This window comes from Pseudorca crassidens, chromosome 9 (assembly GCF_039906515.1).
Source record: "Pseudorca crassidens isolate mPseCra1 chromosome 9, mPseCra1.hap1, whole genome shotgun sequence".
In the NCBI taxonomy this organism is placed as follows: Eukaryota; Metazoa; Chordata; class Mammalia; order Artiodactyla; family Delphinidae; genus Pseudorca; species Pseudorca crassidens.
Window position 1 is genome coordinate 97,392,066 of NC_090304.1, and position 17,621 is coordinate 97,409,686.

The window sequence follows — 17,621 nt, forward strand, 5'->3', positions numbered from 1 at the left end:
GTGAAATCTGTTTGGATGGAAATTTGTGAATATGTATCAAAAGTTACATATTTTAAAAAAGTATATAACCTTTGACCACAATTTTGCTTTTAGGAGCTTATCTAAGGTAATAGATGTTTAAATGTGAAGCGATACGTGTACAGGAAAATTCATTTAAGCTTTATTGTATCGAAAACTTGTAAACAATCTAAATATGCGTATACTGAGGGCTAAAGAAATAAATTGCATTTCACCTCCAGCTTTTAAAAAGAATAGATTAGGTCTGTTTGTACCTATATTGAAAGACGTCCATAATGTAATAAAACAGTGCTTTTTTATTTGCAGGAAAAGGCAGTTACAAAGTATATGTATGTGTGTCTGTGTATCTGGTGTGTGTATGCTAGAATATGTCTCAGATTAAACATCATGCTTAACAGTGATCATCTCTGGTGGGCATGACAAGTGTACTTTTACTTCTATTTTATACCCCGATATATTTGAACTTGTGAAAATTAGTGTTACTTGCATCAGAGAAAAAATAATGTTAGATTCATGTTTGATATTTTTACCTTAATTTGTTTGGTTTAGTGGAAACTTTGGATAACACGTCCTACATTTAGCGTGTCTGAAAATTAATTTTCTTTGTAAAGGTTAGGTGATGATTGGAAAACTAATAGTAAATTGAATATTATTGGAGAAATATTGCTTATTCATCTTTTAAAAAATTTATTATGCCTTTGGAAAATCAGCGAATTTGTAATTAAAAGCAAAGGGAGTTTTTAATTTGCAAGGGTTCTTCACTGTGAAGGATTTGCAGATCTGTTGCATAGTATGTTTTGTCATTTTTCATGGTGAATAAGTTATAATAGTTATAACATCCTTTTTATTTTTTTAAGCATCTTTATTGGAATATAATTGCTTTACAATGGTGTGTTAGTTTCTGCTGTATAGCAAAGTGAATCAGCTATATGTATACATATATCCCCATATCCGCCCCCCCACCCCAGCTCTTGCATCTCTTTAAATCAAGGCCTTTTTTTGTGCTCAAGTTCATTTTGTTGCTGAGTATACCTTATAGAATAGTGGTAAAAGTGACTATTGAACCAAATATATATGCATTTTAATATAGTCCTGTTTACTATGTTATAATTGGTTGTATTACATATGATAATTCCTGAAGTCAGTTTAATTGTCTCAACTAGAATTATCTGACAGACACTATTTTCATTTTCTTACAGGTGAATGGAACTCTGGTGACTCATTCAAACCATCTGGAAGTGGTGAAGCTAATCAAATGTAGGTGAATGTTATCCTCAGTTTTGTTTTCTGAAACCCTTATAGCAAAGATAAGCAAACATTTTCTGCAATAGGCCGGATAGTAAATTTTTTAGGCTTTGTGGGTCAGATAATCTACTACTCGACTCTCATTGTAATGTGAAAGCAGCCATAGACGATGCATAAATGAATGGGTATGGCTGTGTTTCAGTAAAACTAAATATTTGCCAAAACAATCTGTGGGTTGAATTTAGTCCCTTGGCTGGAGTTTACTGACCCCTGTATTAAAGGAAAGTCTGAGGTGAAAATTCTTAATTTACTAATAACTATCTTTAGTCCACTTCATTTATGTGGTTGATGATAATATCCTTGTTATTCTTGGTAATAATGAAAGTATATTTGAAAGAAATGCATGAGTTGACCTGAAAGAGAAGAGGTTGAGAAATCAGACACAGTGGCCTGGATGAACTGAAATGGAACTTTCAAAATCATGTAGCATAATCATGTTCCCTCAGATAAGTAAATGATTAAATAATCCAGGGGAGTGTTCTTCTCTTGGAAATCTCCAGGGTTAAGAATTTGTAGTCTTCTGCATCAGACTATTTCACAGTGTAATAGACTACAGTTAAGAGATAGTTGTTTATGGCCAAGCAGAAACACTACTTTTTTATTTAATATTACTTCTTTTCATTAAGTGGACATCTTTAGAATAAATTTAATAAACAAATCCTTCTTGGCCTTATTATTGCTCAGATAAAGCAACCTGTGAATCCCTTTATCTCTTCATCAGAGTACCAGTGCTCTAAAATGATCACTTTGATCTTAGTTCTTAACTTTAGTACATTTTAAAAAGCAATGGGATGATCAGAATTAGATCCTCATACTAGAATAAATTTGATTACTTATTTAATGAGATTGTGATTTATGAATTTTTATGTGCTACATAAATATGATGGTTTATGATAATAAATATATGCTTGGTAACTGACTGTTGCAGAGTATGAAAAGATTATTTCTTTAGCTTTTTAGGTTATATATTTTACTTGTTCCAATATCAATTTTACTTAAAAAATTAAATCCTAAGACTGTAGCAATAGATTACTTATCCAATAACAAGAGCCTAGCTAAAAACTCAAAATAAGCATAAAACACTCTGAGTATCGAAAACAGATATAAATTTGAAATGCCTAAACCCTGTGGGCTATACTTGTAGTAGAGCTCCCTCATGTCCTACTCTTCAATGCATATTCTAGACATAATAAAAGTGATTTCAAATCAAACCAGTTTAAAAACATCTAAAGAAGAGAAGGGAAGAACGAGGAGGCTATGAGAACCAAGCACATGGATAAGTCAATAAGATATATTAGATGACTTTGTGACAGAGAGAAATATGACTGAAAAACTTTAAAAAGTGTATGTGCTTAAAATCTCCCCAGTATCACAGCATTTGTGATCATTAAGTATAAAAAATTTTTTAGAACCCCAAACACTGTGAAATAATTACCAGCGAGTTTCATGGGAGGATTAAATTGGGAGAAAAAGTATGAAATACAATTTAAAGTTCTACTGAAAAGTCTAAGAGAAAGATTTTGTCATTAAAGGTCAGTTATCTAGAAAAGTTTTTTATGTGGAAAGCATTATTTCTTCTTGATTCTAGATAACTCATGAATGTCTGTTTCAGAGTCTTTCTGGTTATGGGTAATTTTGCTTTCCATAGTTTTTTCCCTGTAAAATGCCTAGTGAATTTGTCTTCTCCAAATTTTTAAAATTAAAACTCACAACTTATTTGTTGTGGGTTTTTTCTTCTGCTTTTTGTCGGATATTTCTTGTCACACACATTTTTTAAAGTTAATTTAAAATTGTATCATTACAGAAAATTAGTTAAACCTTGTCTAATTAGTATCATCTTAATATGGTGATTTTTAAAATTTGCATTTGAGAAATTGATTGAACATAGCCGTTAGTAGATAGTTGATAATAACTTATTCTTCTCTAAATTAAAAAAAAATTACTGGAGTTATAAATCTTACTTGCTTTTAAGTAATATCTGACCTTATGAGTAAGTGATTTGCTATCTGAAAATTGCATTGTTCTTTTAGAATTTTAGGGGAGCCATAAAAGAGAAATGACAAATAGGATTCTTTTTCTGTGGAGAAATGATTAGCAGATGATGAAACTTTCTCATATAACTGGATCTTTTAGAACTATCAAAGATTGAGTAGTAAAAATTTTTTGACAGTGTTATTTTCCCTTCCCTCCCCTTTCTTCCATCTGCCCACCCCAAGCGGGTTCCTATGTAGCTCTCACTGTTCAGGGACGCCCACCTGGGTCGCCCCAGTTTCCACTTGCTGATTCTGAAGTAGAGCCATCAGTCGTTGGACATATGTCTCCCATCATGACATCCCCTCATTCACCTGGAGCATCTGGGAATATGGAGAGAATTACTAGTCCTGTGCTCATGGGGGTAAGAGTGGGAAAACGTCTTTGTAAATGCTCAGTTGTATAATAATGCTTTTGCTTCATGTTGAGTTTCAAAGTGTTGAGTTGATAAACAAATTTAAGTTTAAGATTCTAGAAAATAACTTGCTGATAAAAATAATTACCTAATAATTTGGAATGATTACAGGGTATTGAGATAGCAGATATAATTCAACAAATATTTAACACCTGCCATATACAAAACAGGGTGCCACTCACAAAAATATAATTAAGATATCCTATGTTCCAGGTCCTTTGTTATCTTAGAATATATACTCTAAGAGGACAGGGTCTTTTTGTTTATTTTATTTATTGTTGTGTCCCCAGAGCCTGAAATATTGCTTGGCATATAGTACTAAGTACTTAATAAACCTTTGTTGTTTGAGATTGAATCAAGAGTATACAAGTAATTTTACTACAGAGGCAGCTGTAGACATTATGAGAAGGAAAATATTAAGTTCTATGAGATTTCAAAGGAGGGAGAAAGCACATCCAGTTGTGATAAGGAGTGACTTTATGGAAAGCTATTATTTAAATTGAGCCTTGAAAAACAGTTAACATTCTAATGGTGGCAGTGGGGAGGAAGGCAACCCAGGTAGAGGAAGCAGGATTAACAGACGTAAAGAGCCAAGAAAGCATCAAGTATTTTGGGGAAATAGCCAGGACTCTTGTTTGGCTGGTTGCCTGTTAAAGATTTATGAAGTAGGAGATGAGGAAAAAGTAGAAAAAAGTAAGACTATTTATTTTGAAAAGTCACAACTACGAGGCTAATTTACAAGTAACTGAATGGGCAGTAAGAATATATTACAAATTCTTTGAGGAAGAGAGTGATGTGATTATAACAGGATTTTAGGAAGACTTATTTGATAAAATATTATAGGGTTGTAAAACAAGGAGAAATGACAGGAGATGAATTAGGGATCTGTCTTAATACTTCAGGTAGGAAATACTGGGAATTTGAACCATGCACGGGGGTTGATAGTAAAAATCCAAAGGAGGGAAAGTGTAAGATATTATTCTTTTTTTCTTTCTTTTTTTAAAAATATTTATTTATTTATTTATTTATTTTTGTCTCCGTTGGGTCTTTGTTGCTGTGCTTGGGCTTTCTCTAGTTGCGGTGAGCAGGGGCTACTCTTCGTTGCGGTGCGCAGGCTTCTCATTGCGGTGGCTTCTCATTCAGAGCACGGGCTCTAGGCGTGCAGGCTTCAGTAGTTGTGGCACGTGGGCTCAGTAGTCGTGGCTCACGGGCTGTAGAGCACAGGCTCAGCAGTTGTGGCACACGGGCTTAGTTGCTCCATGGCATATGGGATCTTCGTGGACCAGGGCTCGAACCCGTGTCCCCTGCATTAGCAGGCAGATTCTCAACCACTGTGCCACCAGGGAAGCCCAAGATATTAGTCTTATACTTAAGGCAACTTCATTTTTTCAACTAATATCAATATTTAATGTTTTTTGAACGTAGTTTAGCAAAAGTGAAATAGAAGAGTTGACATTTCCCTGTAACCTTTTATCTTTAAGTGTCACGTTTAAAAGTTTGTCTTCATAACCACCAGAAATAAGAAAATCCTGATAGGTATTGAAAATTGGAGCTGAGATGTAACATTGTACGACTCATTTTCGATACTTAGTTTCACTTTCCTTGTATTGGTTCTTGTCTTTTTGTTTGTTTTTTTGTCTTTTTCTAGGAGGAAAACAATGTGGTTCATAACCAGAAAGTAGAAATTCTGAGAAAAATGTTACAGAAAGAACAGGAACGGCTACAGGTACTAAGTTAGAAATGGGGCTGTTTTATAGGCTAGTAAAAATGTGAGTGGGCATAGTTGAGTTGGTATTTATTATAATCATAATTAAGCACTATTGTAATCAACGCCATCAGCTATTTTATTGATTAAGAATAGACTTTTAAAGATTTTCTTGACATAAGTAATTAATTCTTGAAATATTTTTATAACTTTTCAGTTATTGCAGGAAGATTACAGCCGAACACCTGCCCAAAGATTGCTAAAAGAGATCCAAGAGGCCAAGAAACACATTCCTCAACTGCAAGAGCAGTTATCCAAAGCCACAGGCTCTGCTCAGGTAGCATCGCTATTAAAAGTGCTACCCAACCTTTTGCAGGAGAATTTTCTTCTGGGAATGTGTCAGAGAGTGTTGCAGTTGCCTTTTTTTAAAGTTATTTTTTCTAGCATAGGCCAACAAGAGGTCCTGTGTTGGATGTTACAGAAATAATGATTAACTAAAAGAAATGTGGGCTTCTCATTGTTTGCTTGCTCATGATACCATGCTTCTTTGTTCCACAGTAATTTTAGAAAGAATTGAGTGTTTTTGCTTTGATATCACAGATTACAAAAATATATTTAGATACATATATTTACATTTTTGAGATGTATTCTGCCATTGTAAAACAGAACGGCAGTTATCTTTTTAAGTAGGGACGTACGATTTTTCTTATTTAATCTGCACAACACCCTTTGAGATTAGATGTTACTGTTGTTTCCCCCCATTTTACATAAACACTTAGAGAAACTCAGAGAAATTAAATGACTTGTCTGAGGTCATGTAGCTCAAACGTGATGGAACTGGTATTTAAACCCAGTCTGATGAATTCAAAGCACATTCATATTAATAACTATTTTTATTCTAATTTTAAAATAGATTTCAATAGACTTGCTATATAGATATGTTTTGAAGATGGTAGTCTCACTAGAAAAATAGCTTAGCGTTCATACATCAACCAGATTTATGTTCTATAATATTTAGATTGGGGATATGGAGAAATGAGTAAAAGCTGCTTACTTGTTATTCTTCATGAGTTAGGTCTGTAGGTTCACAGAACTAAAAGGATTCTTTGAAATCATCTATCCTAATCTGCTCATTTTAAAGTTAAAAAAAAATCATGCAATGGTTGAGAAAACTAGGGCCTAAATTGGTTAAGTTACTCAAACAAGGTCACACATCTGTAAGGCCTCCCGACTTCCTGGTTCAGTGTACTTCTCATTACACATTTTTGTTGTTGTTGTTACTTTTAATCCCATTAGCTATATGAAGTTTTGAGTATTCCGCCTCAGTAATATCGACAGTTTATGTTGTGGTTATTACTGAGCAAAGACAACAATCTTACTCTGTTTGAATAGTAAAACTGTTGTTCCTGATTTAAAAGCTTATAATAATTTATGGTATAGCATTGTGTCCCAGAATTGGCAATTTATTGAAATTCTAAAGTGTTGGAAGGCAGTTAACCACAAGTTACAGTGTCATAATCTTTACTAAAGGGCAGGGAATATAAATTATATGTTAAACTGTTTTATCTTTTTGCTTTATTTGAAGTTTGAGATTTTATTCTCTTTACTGAAATACCACTTTCCCTGTCTTTAAGGTCATGCCATTTGAGAACCCCAGAATTAGTAGTCATTTACGCTTTTGACTTTTAGAGCTTTTAGCATTCTTGATTACATCAAACTGGGTGAATTTAAACAGTCTCCATTGAGGTTGCAGTGCAACTCTGTTTCTTTATACAGTCCATAATGAAAGAGTTTTTTGTTGTTTGTTTGTTTTTAATGTGTGTGTGTGTGTGTGTGTGTGTGTGTGTGCTTGATCTGTTTTAGGATGGAGCTGCAGTTACATCCTCCAAGCCATTAGGCGATGGGCTAGCAGTCAGTGAAATAGAAGCAGATCCTGGTGATGGACTAGGCAGAATTGACTATGGCAGTGGAGATGCTTCTCGGCCCAGTAGTGAAAGTGCAGATGTAAGTGTTCTACCCCTTTATCTTCTTGTATTTTTCTCTACAGCCTCTTTCTCGATTTGATTGTAAGTTTTGTGAGCTACAGGTGTTTTCTTATTACTTACTTTTTATTGTCACCATCTTTAATATAGCAATTTGATGAACAGAAATTCTGGATACCGTTGTATATGAGCTTTTAATTCCAGACTTCACTTTTTCCCTTGGACACCATTGCCAAATGTTTCTTTTGAGGAGATGGAATTTCCCAGCAGGCGTCTTATTTGTGGGTAGAGAAGTTAATAATGCCAGTGCTTTCTTACTGAACCGAGAGGCCAACTGTTGATATCTTTAAGAGCATGTTAATATTCCATTTGTGGTCAGAGTGACTCAGTCTTGAATCATGGGGCACTTTGCCATTACAAAGAGGAAAAGCCTTAGTCCTCTTAGGTAGACTTTAGTTAATAGCCCATGTTTAGTAATGCTTTCTTGATTAACCCAGACATTACCAGATGGACGTGGATTTTTGTTAAGAAGATGATCAGAAAGTATTTTAAGCTGCATATGATGTAGCACCGTAGTTATATGAATACTTAAAAGCTAAGTTCAGTGTTACCTACTCAGCAATACTTTGTAAGTAGTGTGCAATAATAGGAATAACGAATTAAAAATAGATCACCCTCTTTAAAAGTGATGAGGAAACTAATCTAAATCAGTTTTTTTTTTTCCCCCAATGTGGGTCATAAAATCAATTTAGTGGGTTGGGGCCAACATTTAAAAAAAATAATAGGATAGGAAGTATGGGTACTTTTCATGTAGAAGAGCTAAGTGTTACTTTTTTTGACTTCTGTTGTACACACACATATATACACATGTGTGTATATGTACACATGTATCAGTGTGTGTGTGTATGCATGTGGGCACATGCTGGTTAGCAGTGTGAAATTTCTCTTATTGGAGGTTGTAAAAAAAAAAAAATGAAAACCACTGTTCTAAGCCATCATTTAGGGTATCTTTTGAGGCTTAACGCTCAGTGACTCAGTTCCTCATGCAAGGAAAATTCGAGGATTTTTTTTTTTTGAAAGATGTTGATAGGAATCTTATGATTGGATAGGCTGTCTTAATGAAAGATTTCAATTTTGACTCAAGAAAACAATTATAGTAGTTTACGTTTATTGGGCATATATACCATAAACTGTAATATGTGTTATACATTTTTTATCTTAGTTAATTCTCAGAACAGCCTTATGAAGTAGTAGTATTGTTATCACAGCTTAATAAAAGAAATAACTGAGGCCAAAGTGAGTTAACTAACTTGCCAAACTTACCCAGCTAGTAAGTGATCTGCCTCTACCTAGTTTCAAAATACCAGTACTCAGAGGCTCCAAGGTATGCAAATGCATAACATTTGGGGAGAACAGTGAGAATTTTACAGGTGTACTAGGGTTATAGATGAAATGGCTGGAATTGATCTTCGAAGCAAAGCCTTGAGTCCAAGTTATAACTTGTTCAGCAGTACTGCTTTTGGGAATCCTCACATTTTTCCTTTTTGATTTAGTGCTGGCTCTCCTCTCTGTTTTCATGGCTTGTCTCTACCATTAGATGGAAAGTTTCTTGAGAGCCAAGCACCCATCATATTTGACTTTATGTCTACAAAGACTGGCAGATTGTAGGAATTCAGAACAAGTGATACAAATGAAAATTTTGAATTTTATCTTGTATTTAGAGAAATGTTAACAATAAAATCTGTGGCTTAGAAATATAACTTTATGAAATACAGAGTGAATTGGCAAGTGTAGGAACAGGCATTCCAGCGAATTAAAACTGTTTGACACATGATTGGTGTTTAATTGGTATTTGAACAACAGAATGAATGAGTAAAGAGTTTGGGCTTTATGCATGCAGGAAAGAGGCACAGTCAGAAACATGTCAGTGTGGAAAATGAATTGGAGTAAAGAGACAGGAGATCAGCAAGAAAAGAAGACTGCTTGGCTTAAGAGGAACTTAACAAATGTGTGTTAAATGGCTGATAAATTGTCCCCATTTATTGAATACCTACTTTGTGACAGCGGTTGTACCTAATGCTTTACAGATATTCTTTTTAACTTTCATTGTAATCTTGAGGAAATTGAGGCCAAATAAGTGGATGTTGTGGAAATCCAGGTGAGAGATGATATGGTGCAGACTAGGATATTCGCTGAACGCCTAACAAACTCGTGTAATTCGTACAGGTGTCTTTTTGAAGCTAGAGATGTGCTGCTTTTAGCTTATAGATTTCCATGTTTGTTTCAGTTGTACTGTGTTAAGATTGTAGGAACTGATCAATGCTTTTAATTTTTTTTTCAATTTTCTGCTCCTTTTTTATAAAATAATCTCTTTATGGTGTTTGTGATATCATTATCATTGTAAAATTCCCTGCTTTGGATCACCTCAGAGAAGGCTTTAAAGAATAGCCACATTTCTGGTTCTCACAAGAGAAGCAACCTGATCACAAATCATCATCTCAAACTTAGAACATCTGCCTCTCTGGTTTTCATTTTGCACCTGACTTTTTAAAAATTATTTTCAAAAATTTCAAACCTATTCAAAACTAGACTAAGATAATGATTCCCCTCATGTACCTAATCATCCAGCTCAGCAGTCATCAACAAGTGCTCAAACTTGTTTTTGTCTGTCTTCCTTCATTCCTCATACCCTCCAAATGCTGGATTATTTTTAGGTAAGTCTAAGACAGTATTTCATTAATATGCATCTTTAAGAGAAAAGACAAAGAAATGATAGCCATAATACCATTATCAAATCTTAATTAATATTTTCTTAATATGCAATTTGACTACCCCAATAGTCTTATAATGATCTGTTTTCAGTGGGTTTATTTGAATCAGGATCCAGTCAACGTCTTCAGCCTTTGGTTGATAAGTCTGTTAAGTTATAATAGTTCCCTCCTCTTATTTTTTTTTTGCTATTTTGTTGTTGTTGTTGTTAAACTGGGTCACATGTCCAGTAAAACCACCCACATTCTAATTGTATTTTCATGGTGTTGTTGAGCATGTTCCTTGAGTATATATTTGCTGAAAATTGGTAGTAAGATCTAGAGTCTTGAACAGATTAACGTTTGAGAGTTGGCAAGAACAATTCATGGGTGGTACTGTGTATATCCTGTCATATCACATCAGGAGGAGAATGTCTGGTTGTCTTTTTGTGATTGTTAAGTCTGTATAAGGTGTTCAGATGATGTCAGCATGATTCCTTCATTATAAATTTCTCCATTAAGCTTTTATCTAATGTTTTTACCTGCCATTGATAGCAAACTGCCTGCATCCGTTATTTAATTAGAGGTTTCAAAATGATAATATAATATTGTCATTCATTCTGTATTTATTAGATGGAATTATTTTATAAAGAAGAATTTTCCCTTACTAGTTTTAAGTTGCCCTAAAATATAGCTTATATATAAACATTTGATTATTTTCCTTTATGTGTGTGTTTTCAGAAGAGTTGATGCCCTAACATACTCCAAAGGTCACTAATGTGGGATGTGTGCCCACATGTGTGCACATGTGTGTACCTGTGTAATATTTTGAATTTATAGATTTTTAACATATTTGCCTTTTGCATTTCAGTCCATTGCAGTCATTATTCTTTTTGATACTTATTAAATTGTCCCTTTTTTTGGGCTGGTGGTAGTCCCCTCAATTTGTCTTCTATGTTCTTTTGACATGACTCCCCAGTAACATAGCTTTCTTTCATTTTGGTGTGACAAAATTATTCTCACTTTATCTTTTATATCTCTTGACCCAGAGTCATCCATTTCTCCCAGGTGGGGCTTATATTTGAAACTACTGTTTTCTCTATCTTGTGGTATCTAGGCATATGTATAGGTAGCATATATCTTCCATATAGGCATTCACACAAAAATCTCTTGTATCTCATTTTCAGCTGCTCTGAAGAATGGCTCCCATTGCTTGGGGTGTTCTTCGTCCCCCCAAAATTGAAGTTCTGTGTATCATATAGTTTGTATTTTACATTAGGTCATCCCAAACATACCATGTAAAGTTTATAAAAATCCGTAGATCAGTTTACATGAGGTAGTAACAGAAAAATAGAAGCTTATTTTCATTCCTATAAATAGGCCAAAATGCTTTTAACTTGGTTAGAAAGAATAGTTTGGGGCAGAAAGGTTTAGAGGAAATGGATAAAGATACAGTTTGATTTTGACATAAAGAATTTTTTTTTTTTTTTTTTTTGGCTGTGTTGGGTCTTCGTTGCTGCGCACGGGTTTTCTCTAGTTGTAGCAAGTGTGGGCTCCTCTTCGTTGTGGTGCGCGGGCTTCTCATTGCAGTGGCTTCTCTTGTTGCGGAGCACGGGCTCTAGGCATGTGGTCTTCAGTAGTTGTGGCTCGCAGGCTCAGTAGTTGTGGCGCACGGGCTTAGTTGCTCTATGGCATGTGGGATCTTCCCAGACCAGGGCTCAAACCTGTGTCCCCTGCATTGACAGACAGATTCTTAACCACTGTGCCACCAGGGAAGCCCTGACATAATGAATTTGTGATATATAATATATCTGGTTAGAGTTATTTGATAGAAATTAACCCTCAGGCCTAAAGATGAAATAAAACTACTCTATATTGTTTTATCAACATAAAACTAAAAAGCTAAGAGAATAAGTGACTTGCCAAAGTCACGTAAAAAGTAGCAGAGCCAAGTATTATATGAAAGATATTCAGTAGTTTCAAACACAAATATGAAATTCAGAACATTATTCTTTCACACAATTTTTCTTTATCTCCTTTGGTGAGCCTATCGAAATGCAATGAATGTCTTTTTTTTTTTTTCTCATTAGAGTCCCAAGAGTGGCCTGAAAGAGAGGATTTATCTAGAGGAAAACCCAGAGAAAAGTGAAGTAATTCAGGACACTGTGAGTATGAACTCCATGAAATGATAATGTTTTCTTTAGCTTTCCTTATACTTAAGTGACAGAGATATATTATATTTGTGTGTGTGTGTGTATATATATTTTTTTTTGGAGCAAAAGCTTAAACTTATTAAAGGAACTTAATAAAGATTTGGTAAATGGAGAGCTACTCTATAGTTAGTAATATTAGGTGGTTAAATTTTTTTTATAATAAAGTGCACATATCATAAAATATACTATTTTAACCTTTTTTAAGTTCATCGGCATTGTTACATGCACATCATTGTGCAGCCATCTATCTCTAGAACTCTAGAACTTTTTCAACTCTCTAGAACTTTTTCATCTTTCCCTACTGAAACTTGGTGTCCACTAAAACACTAACTCCCCATTATCCTCTCCGTTCAGCTCCTGGCAGCCATCATTCTACTTTCTGTCTCTTTGAATTTGACTAGGAGCCACATATAAGTAGAATCATACAATATGTGTCCTTCTGTGACCAGCTTATTTCACTAAGCATAATGTCTTCAGTGTTCATCAGTGATTTAGCATGTATCAGAATTTCCTTCCTTTTTAAGGCTGAATAATTATCCATTTTGTGTTTATACCACATTTTGTTTATCCATTCATTCATCAGTGAACACTTGGGTTGTTTCCACCTTTTGGCTGTTGTGAATCATGTTACTCTGAACATGGATGTACAAATAAATATCTGTTCAAGTTCTTCCGTTCAGTTCTTTTGGGTGTATACTCAGCATGGAATTGCTAGATCTTGCATCTTCTTAATTGAATACTTTTAGCATTCTGAGTTTATTTTTTAATTAGGACTTGTATAAAGTTTTATAGTAAAAGATTTAACAGCATATTGTGATTCATCTATTATTAGCAACATAAGGACTGTTGAAAAATCAGAAGTATCACATCAAAATAAACAAAGACAAAATAAAAAGTTGTCTCACTGATACTCTAGACAAATTTCTGTTGTTTTACCTGATTTTTTTAAAAAAATATTAAAGGCTTATGGTTTAAAAAACAAGAGTAAAAAAGGCGGAATCAAGTTCAGGAAATGCAAATACATAGAGTTGCAACACACTTAAGGAAGAAAAGCTACAGCTATGTATTATTCACTTAATTTATAACTTGTTGGTCCATGTATATAGTTTCAACTGTAACCACTGTGCAGATAACTTCCAAATCACTATCAAAGAGAGCCTCACTCTCTTTGCTCAAATCCAGATCGTACAGCATTCAACTGCTGTCATATTTAAGCCAAACTCATTTTTTTCATATTTGTTCCAAATTTTCTATTTCTCTTAATACTGTATGGTCTCTGATTTCAGTGTTGGTAGTATTCAAATATCCCTTATTTTTTGCACTATACAGTAATGTTCCACCGCTGCCTTTTTCATGTGAAATCCAAATTTGCAAGTGAATTGACACATAGATGAGCTATTGCACCGGAGTGAGATCTACCGACCTACAATTTATTTTTACAGTCTTGTTGTCATTGTTTCTATAGCAGTGTTTGTGTGATTACTTGAACATTTTATTGCATTATGACAGTGATTTTCAACTAGGAGTGATTTTGTCCTTTGGGGGACATTTGGCAATGTCTGGAAACATTTTTGATTGTCATGACTGGGAGGCTGCTCCTGGCATCTAGTGGGTGGGGAGAAGCCAAGGATGCTGCTCCACATTTTACAATGCATATGACAGCCTCCACAACAAAGAATTATCTGGCCCAAAATGTCAACAGTACCGGGATTGAAAACCCTGCATTGTGTGCTTATGAAAATGAACTTTAAATGAAAAAATAAGGTTCAGTGACAGCTTTCAATTATATGACCTTAATAGAAATTTTTGTATTAACCTCTCTGCTGAACTTACTTCTATTCTCATTTTTCCTTTGTCTTGTCTTCATTCACTTTTAAACTAACTTTTAAAAATTGTTAACTATTTATGTAAGCCAGCTTTATTTCTTTCTATAACAAGGTCTAGATATGTATGAAATAATAAATGAAGTATACAGAGAGGGATTAGAATCAGATAACCAAGGGTGTAGTAAGCAAAGGGTGTTTATTATTTCCAGGGGAAATGTTCTCCCCCGCCCCCCGCCCCCAAGAAACAGTCAACACTGGAAAATTTGAGAAACACTCTGAAAATAAAGTACCTAAAGAAAATAAATAAAAAGAAATCCAGTCAGTTTAGTGAACCATGTCTTTGTGATGGTTTGGCTTTATCCTGTCTCTGAAATTGACCACTGGATAATTTTTCTGTTCCTTTTCTCTGAATGTCACCAGGACACTCAGTCACTTATTGGGAGTCCCTCTACCCGTATAGCACCTCATATTATTGGAGCAGAGGATGATGACTTTGGTACTGAACATGAACAGGTGATGACTTTTTTTCTAAAAAACAAATTATTAATTTTCTGAGATGTTTGATTTCTTGCAAAAATGAACACTTTCTGGAGACTGAAATTATATTTACAAGGATTTGAAGCTAAAATCTTAGAACTAAGATTAATTAATTGGCTAATTACCCAGGTTAATTGCTTATTTTAGCTTTGACCAATAGAAATGGCTTCGCTTTTGAAGCTGATAAGTCATTGATTTATACCTAAGTATCTCATCTTGGGAGAGGGGTATGTTATTATAAATTTTTTTAAAAATTTCAAATTCCAGTTGTTTATTGATGGTATATAGGAATATGATTGGCTTTATTCTTGTCCTTGTATCCCATGATCTTGTTAGTAAACTCACTACTTCTAAGAGCTTTTTAAAGTAACTTTTTAGGATTTTCTACATAGACAACCACGAACAGAGACAATTTTTATTTCCTTGTTTCCAATCTGTTTATCTTTTATTTCTTGCTCTTACCTTTATTGTACTAGTTAGGATTTCCAGTATGAGGTTGAATCGGTGTGGTGAGACAGGACATCCTTGTCTTATTCCTGATCTTAGGAAGAAAGCATTCAGTCGTTTATTATTAAGTATGATGTTAGCTATAGGTTTTTTGTAGATACTGTTTTTTTTAATTGAGAAAGTTTCCTTCTATTCCTAGTTTGATAAGAGTTTTTATCATGAATGGATGTTGACTTTTGTTGAATGACTGAGATGATCATATGTTGTTTTTTAAAATTTAGTTTCAATATGGTAAATTACATTAATTGATATTATGAGCATTTTGAAACAGCTTTGTATTCCTGGGATAAACCACAGTTGGCCATAATATATTTTCCTTTTCATAATAATGTTGGATTCAATTAACTCTTATTTTGCTGAGGATTTTTGCATCTGTGTTTATGGAGGATATTAGTCTGTAGTTTTTTTTTTTTTAATAATGTCTTTGGTTTTGATACTTGGGTAATGCTGAACTCTTAGAATGAGTTGAGAAGTGTTACTCCTCTTGTATTTTCTGAAAGAGATTGTGTAGAATTGGTATTATTTGTTTAGATTAACTTATATGATTCTAGGTTACCTTAAGTTTAACTATTGCTGTTTTCTGTGTTCAGTGTAGTTTGGGAATATACAAGTATTCTAGGAGTTGTCTTATTTAAAATCATACAGCTCCCTTTCCTACCACCATTTCTACGATTAGCTCGAAAGGAAGACAGCTATTTTGTTATTAGGCAAAAAGCCTTCCATTGCATTTTTAGAAGTGTTATTAGCCTGTTTTTTTGCATACTGATTTGTAGACATGTGAGCTCTTTGATAATCATCTTCTGGACTTTTATTCTCCCAGGATGGCCTTCCCTCCATCCTATTCCCAAGAGATTATTTTCAGAGGAGGAGAGTCCATAGCCTGTATTGCTAATAAATTCTAGTGAAATTTTTTTAAATCTTGAATTTTTTTAGGGTAGGTTAAAGTGAAATTTGGACAGTTACGTTTAATTGAGCTGACATTACATTTTGCATTTATATATTGGCATTATTGATGTATAATTACCTCTTTTTCTAGATCAATGGGCAGTGCAGCTGTTTCCAGAGCATTGAACTGCTAAAATCTCGCCCTGCTCACTTGGCTGTTTTCTTACACCATGTAGTTTCACAGTTTGACCCTGCAACATTGGTAATATATTTTATGATTTCACCAATTCAGAGTTCTTACATTGATTCATATACCATAAAACTTTTCACTTCAGCAAGATGAGTGGATGGACTTCTTTCAGGTTTCTAAACATATTAGATACGAAAGATGATTAAAATGTTACTAATTTATTTTTTTATAAGACTTGGTTATATGGTAATAACTACATTGTTTATGGTGACCTACTTGTTCAAGGCATTCCTAGTTGACGAGGATCCAGCAGATTACATTTTTCATGATTTCTCCCCCATTTCTTTCTCTACTACAGCTCTGTTATCTCTATTCAGACCTGTATAAACAGACCAATTCCAAGGAGACTCGTCGTGTCTTCCTTGAGTTTCATCAGTTCTTCCTGGATCGATCTGCAGTAAGTTACCAAGTTAATATTATAATCTTTGCTTTAGTACATTGAAGTATTGGCCTCCTACTTCTAGTCTTCCCTCCCATGTTTTTGGACTTCATTGTGCTTTCTGACATCTATATTATATCTCAATTACTGATTATTCTTGACTATAATTTTTGTATCATTTCTAAGTTAGTTGTAGGCATATGAATTCTCACGGTAAGTTTCAAGGGATATATATGTATATTGGGGTTTATACATGTGCATATTTAGGATGAGGGAGTGAAAAAGAGAACATAAATGATATACATATATATACATATATATTAGGATTGAAAGGGCAATATTTGTATAATTGAACTCTGGTTGGCCTCTTTGAAGTTTGGAGGCACAAGGGTAACTGAAAAATGGTGGAAAAGATCTTACTAGTATAAATGATAATAGATAATAGTAGTGTTTTATTTTACCAATAGAAATCTTAGTAAGGTTTTAAACTAATATGTTTTTGTTTTTTCTGTAATTTTCTTTTTTTGTAGTACCTGTCTGGTTTTGGTATCAGGGTGATGGTGGCCTCGTAGAATGAGTTTGGGAGTGTTCCTTCCTCTGCAATTATTTGGAAGAGTTAGAGAAGGATGGGTGTTAGCTCTTCTCTAAATGTTTGATAGAATTCGCCTGTGAAGCTACCTGGTCCTGGGCTTTTGTTTGTTGGGAGATATTTAATCACAGTTTTAATTTCATTACTTGTGATTGGTCTGTTCATATTTTCTGTTTCTTTCTGGTTCAGTCTTGGAAGGTTATACCTTTCTAAGAATTTGTCCGCTTCTTCC

General features: G+C 34.1%; 1 protein-coding gene across 5 annotated transcripts in view; it reads left to right on the plus strand.

Annotated features, from left to right (window-relative positions):
- The window catches only part of ARHGEF12 (Rho guanine nucleotide exchange factor 12), a 143,845-nt gene that overhangs the window by 86,907 nt on the left and 39,317 nt on the right, over window positions 1–17,621 (plus strand). For 4 of the 5 annotated variants that reach the window (XM_067751340.1, XM_067751341.1, XM_067751344.1 and 1 more), the window contains 9 exons: window positions 1,218–1,275; window positions 3,540–3,718; window positions 5,418–5,495; window positions 5,692–5,811; window positions 7,338–7,478; window positions 12,294–12,368; window positions 14,663–14,755; window positions 16,323–16,433; window positions 16,720–16,818. In XM_067751340.1, the coding sequence (XP_067607441.1) occupies window positions 1,218–1,275; window positions 3,540–3,718; window positions 5,418–5,495; window positions 5,692–5,811; window positions 7,338–7,478; window positions 12,294–12,368; window positions 14,663–14,755; window positions 16,323–16,433; window positions 16,720–16,818 (954 nt within the window). The remainder of the gene's footprint in view (window positions 1–1,217; window positions 1,276–3,539; window positions 3,719–5,417; window positions 5,496–5,691; window positions 5,812–7,337; window positions 7,479–12,293; window positions 12,369–14,662; window positions 14,756–16,322; window positions 16,434–16,719; window positions 16,819–17,621) is intronic. The other variant, XM_067751343.1, reaches the window with a different exon arrangement.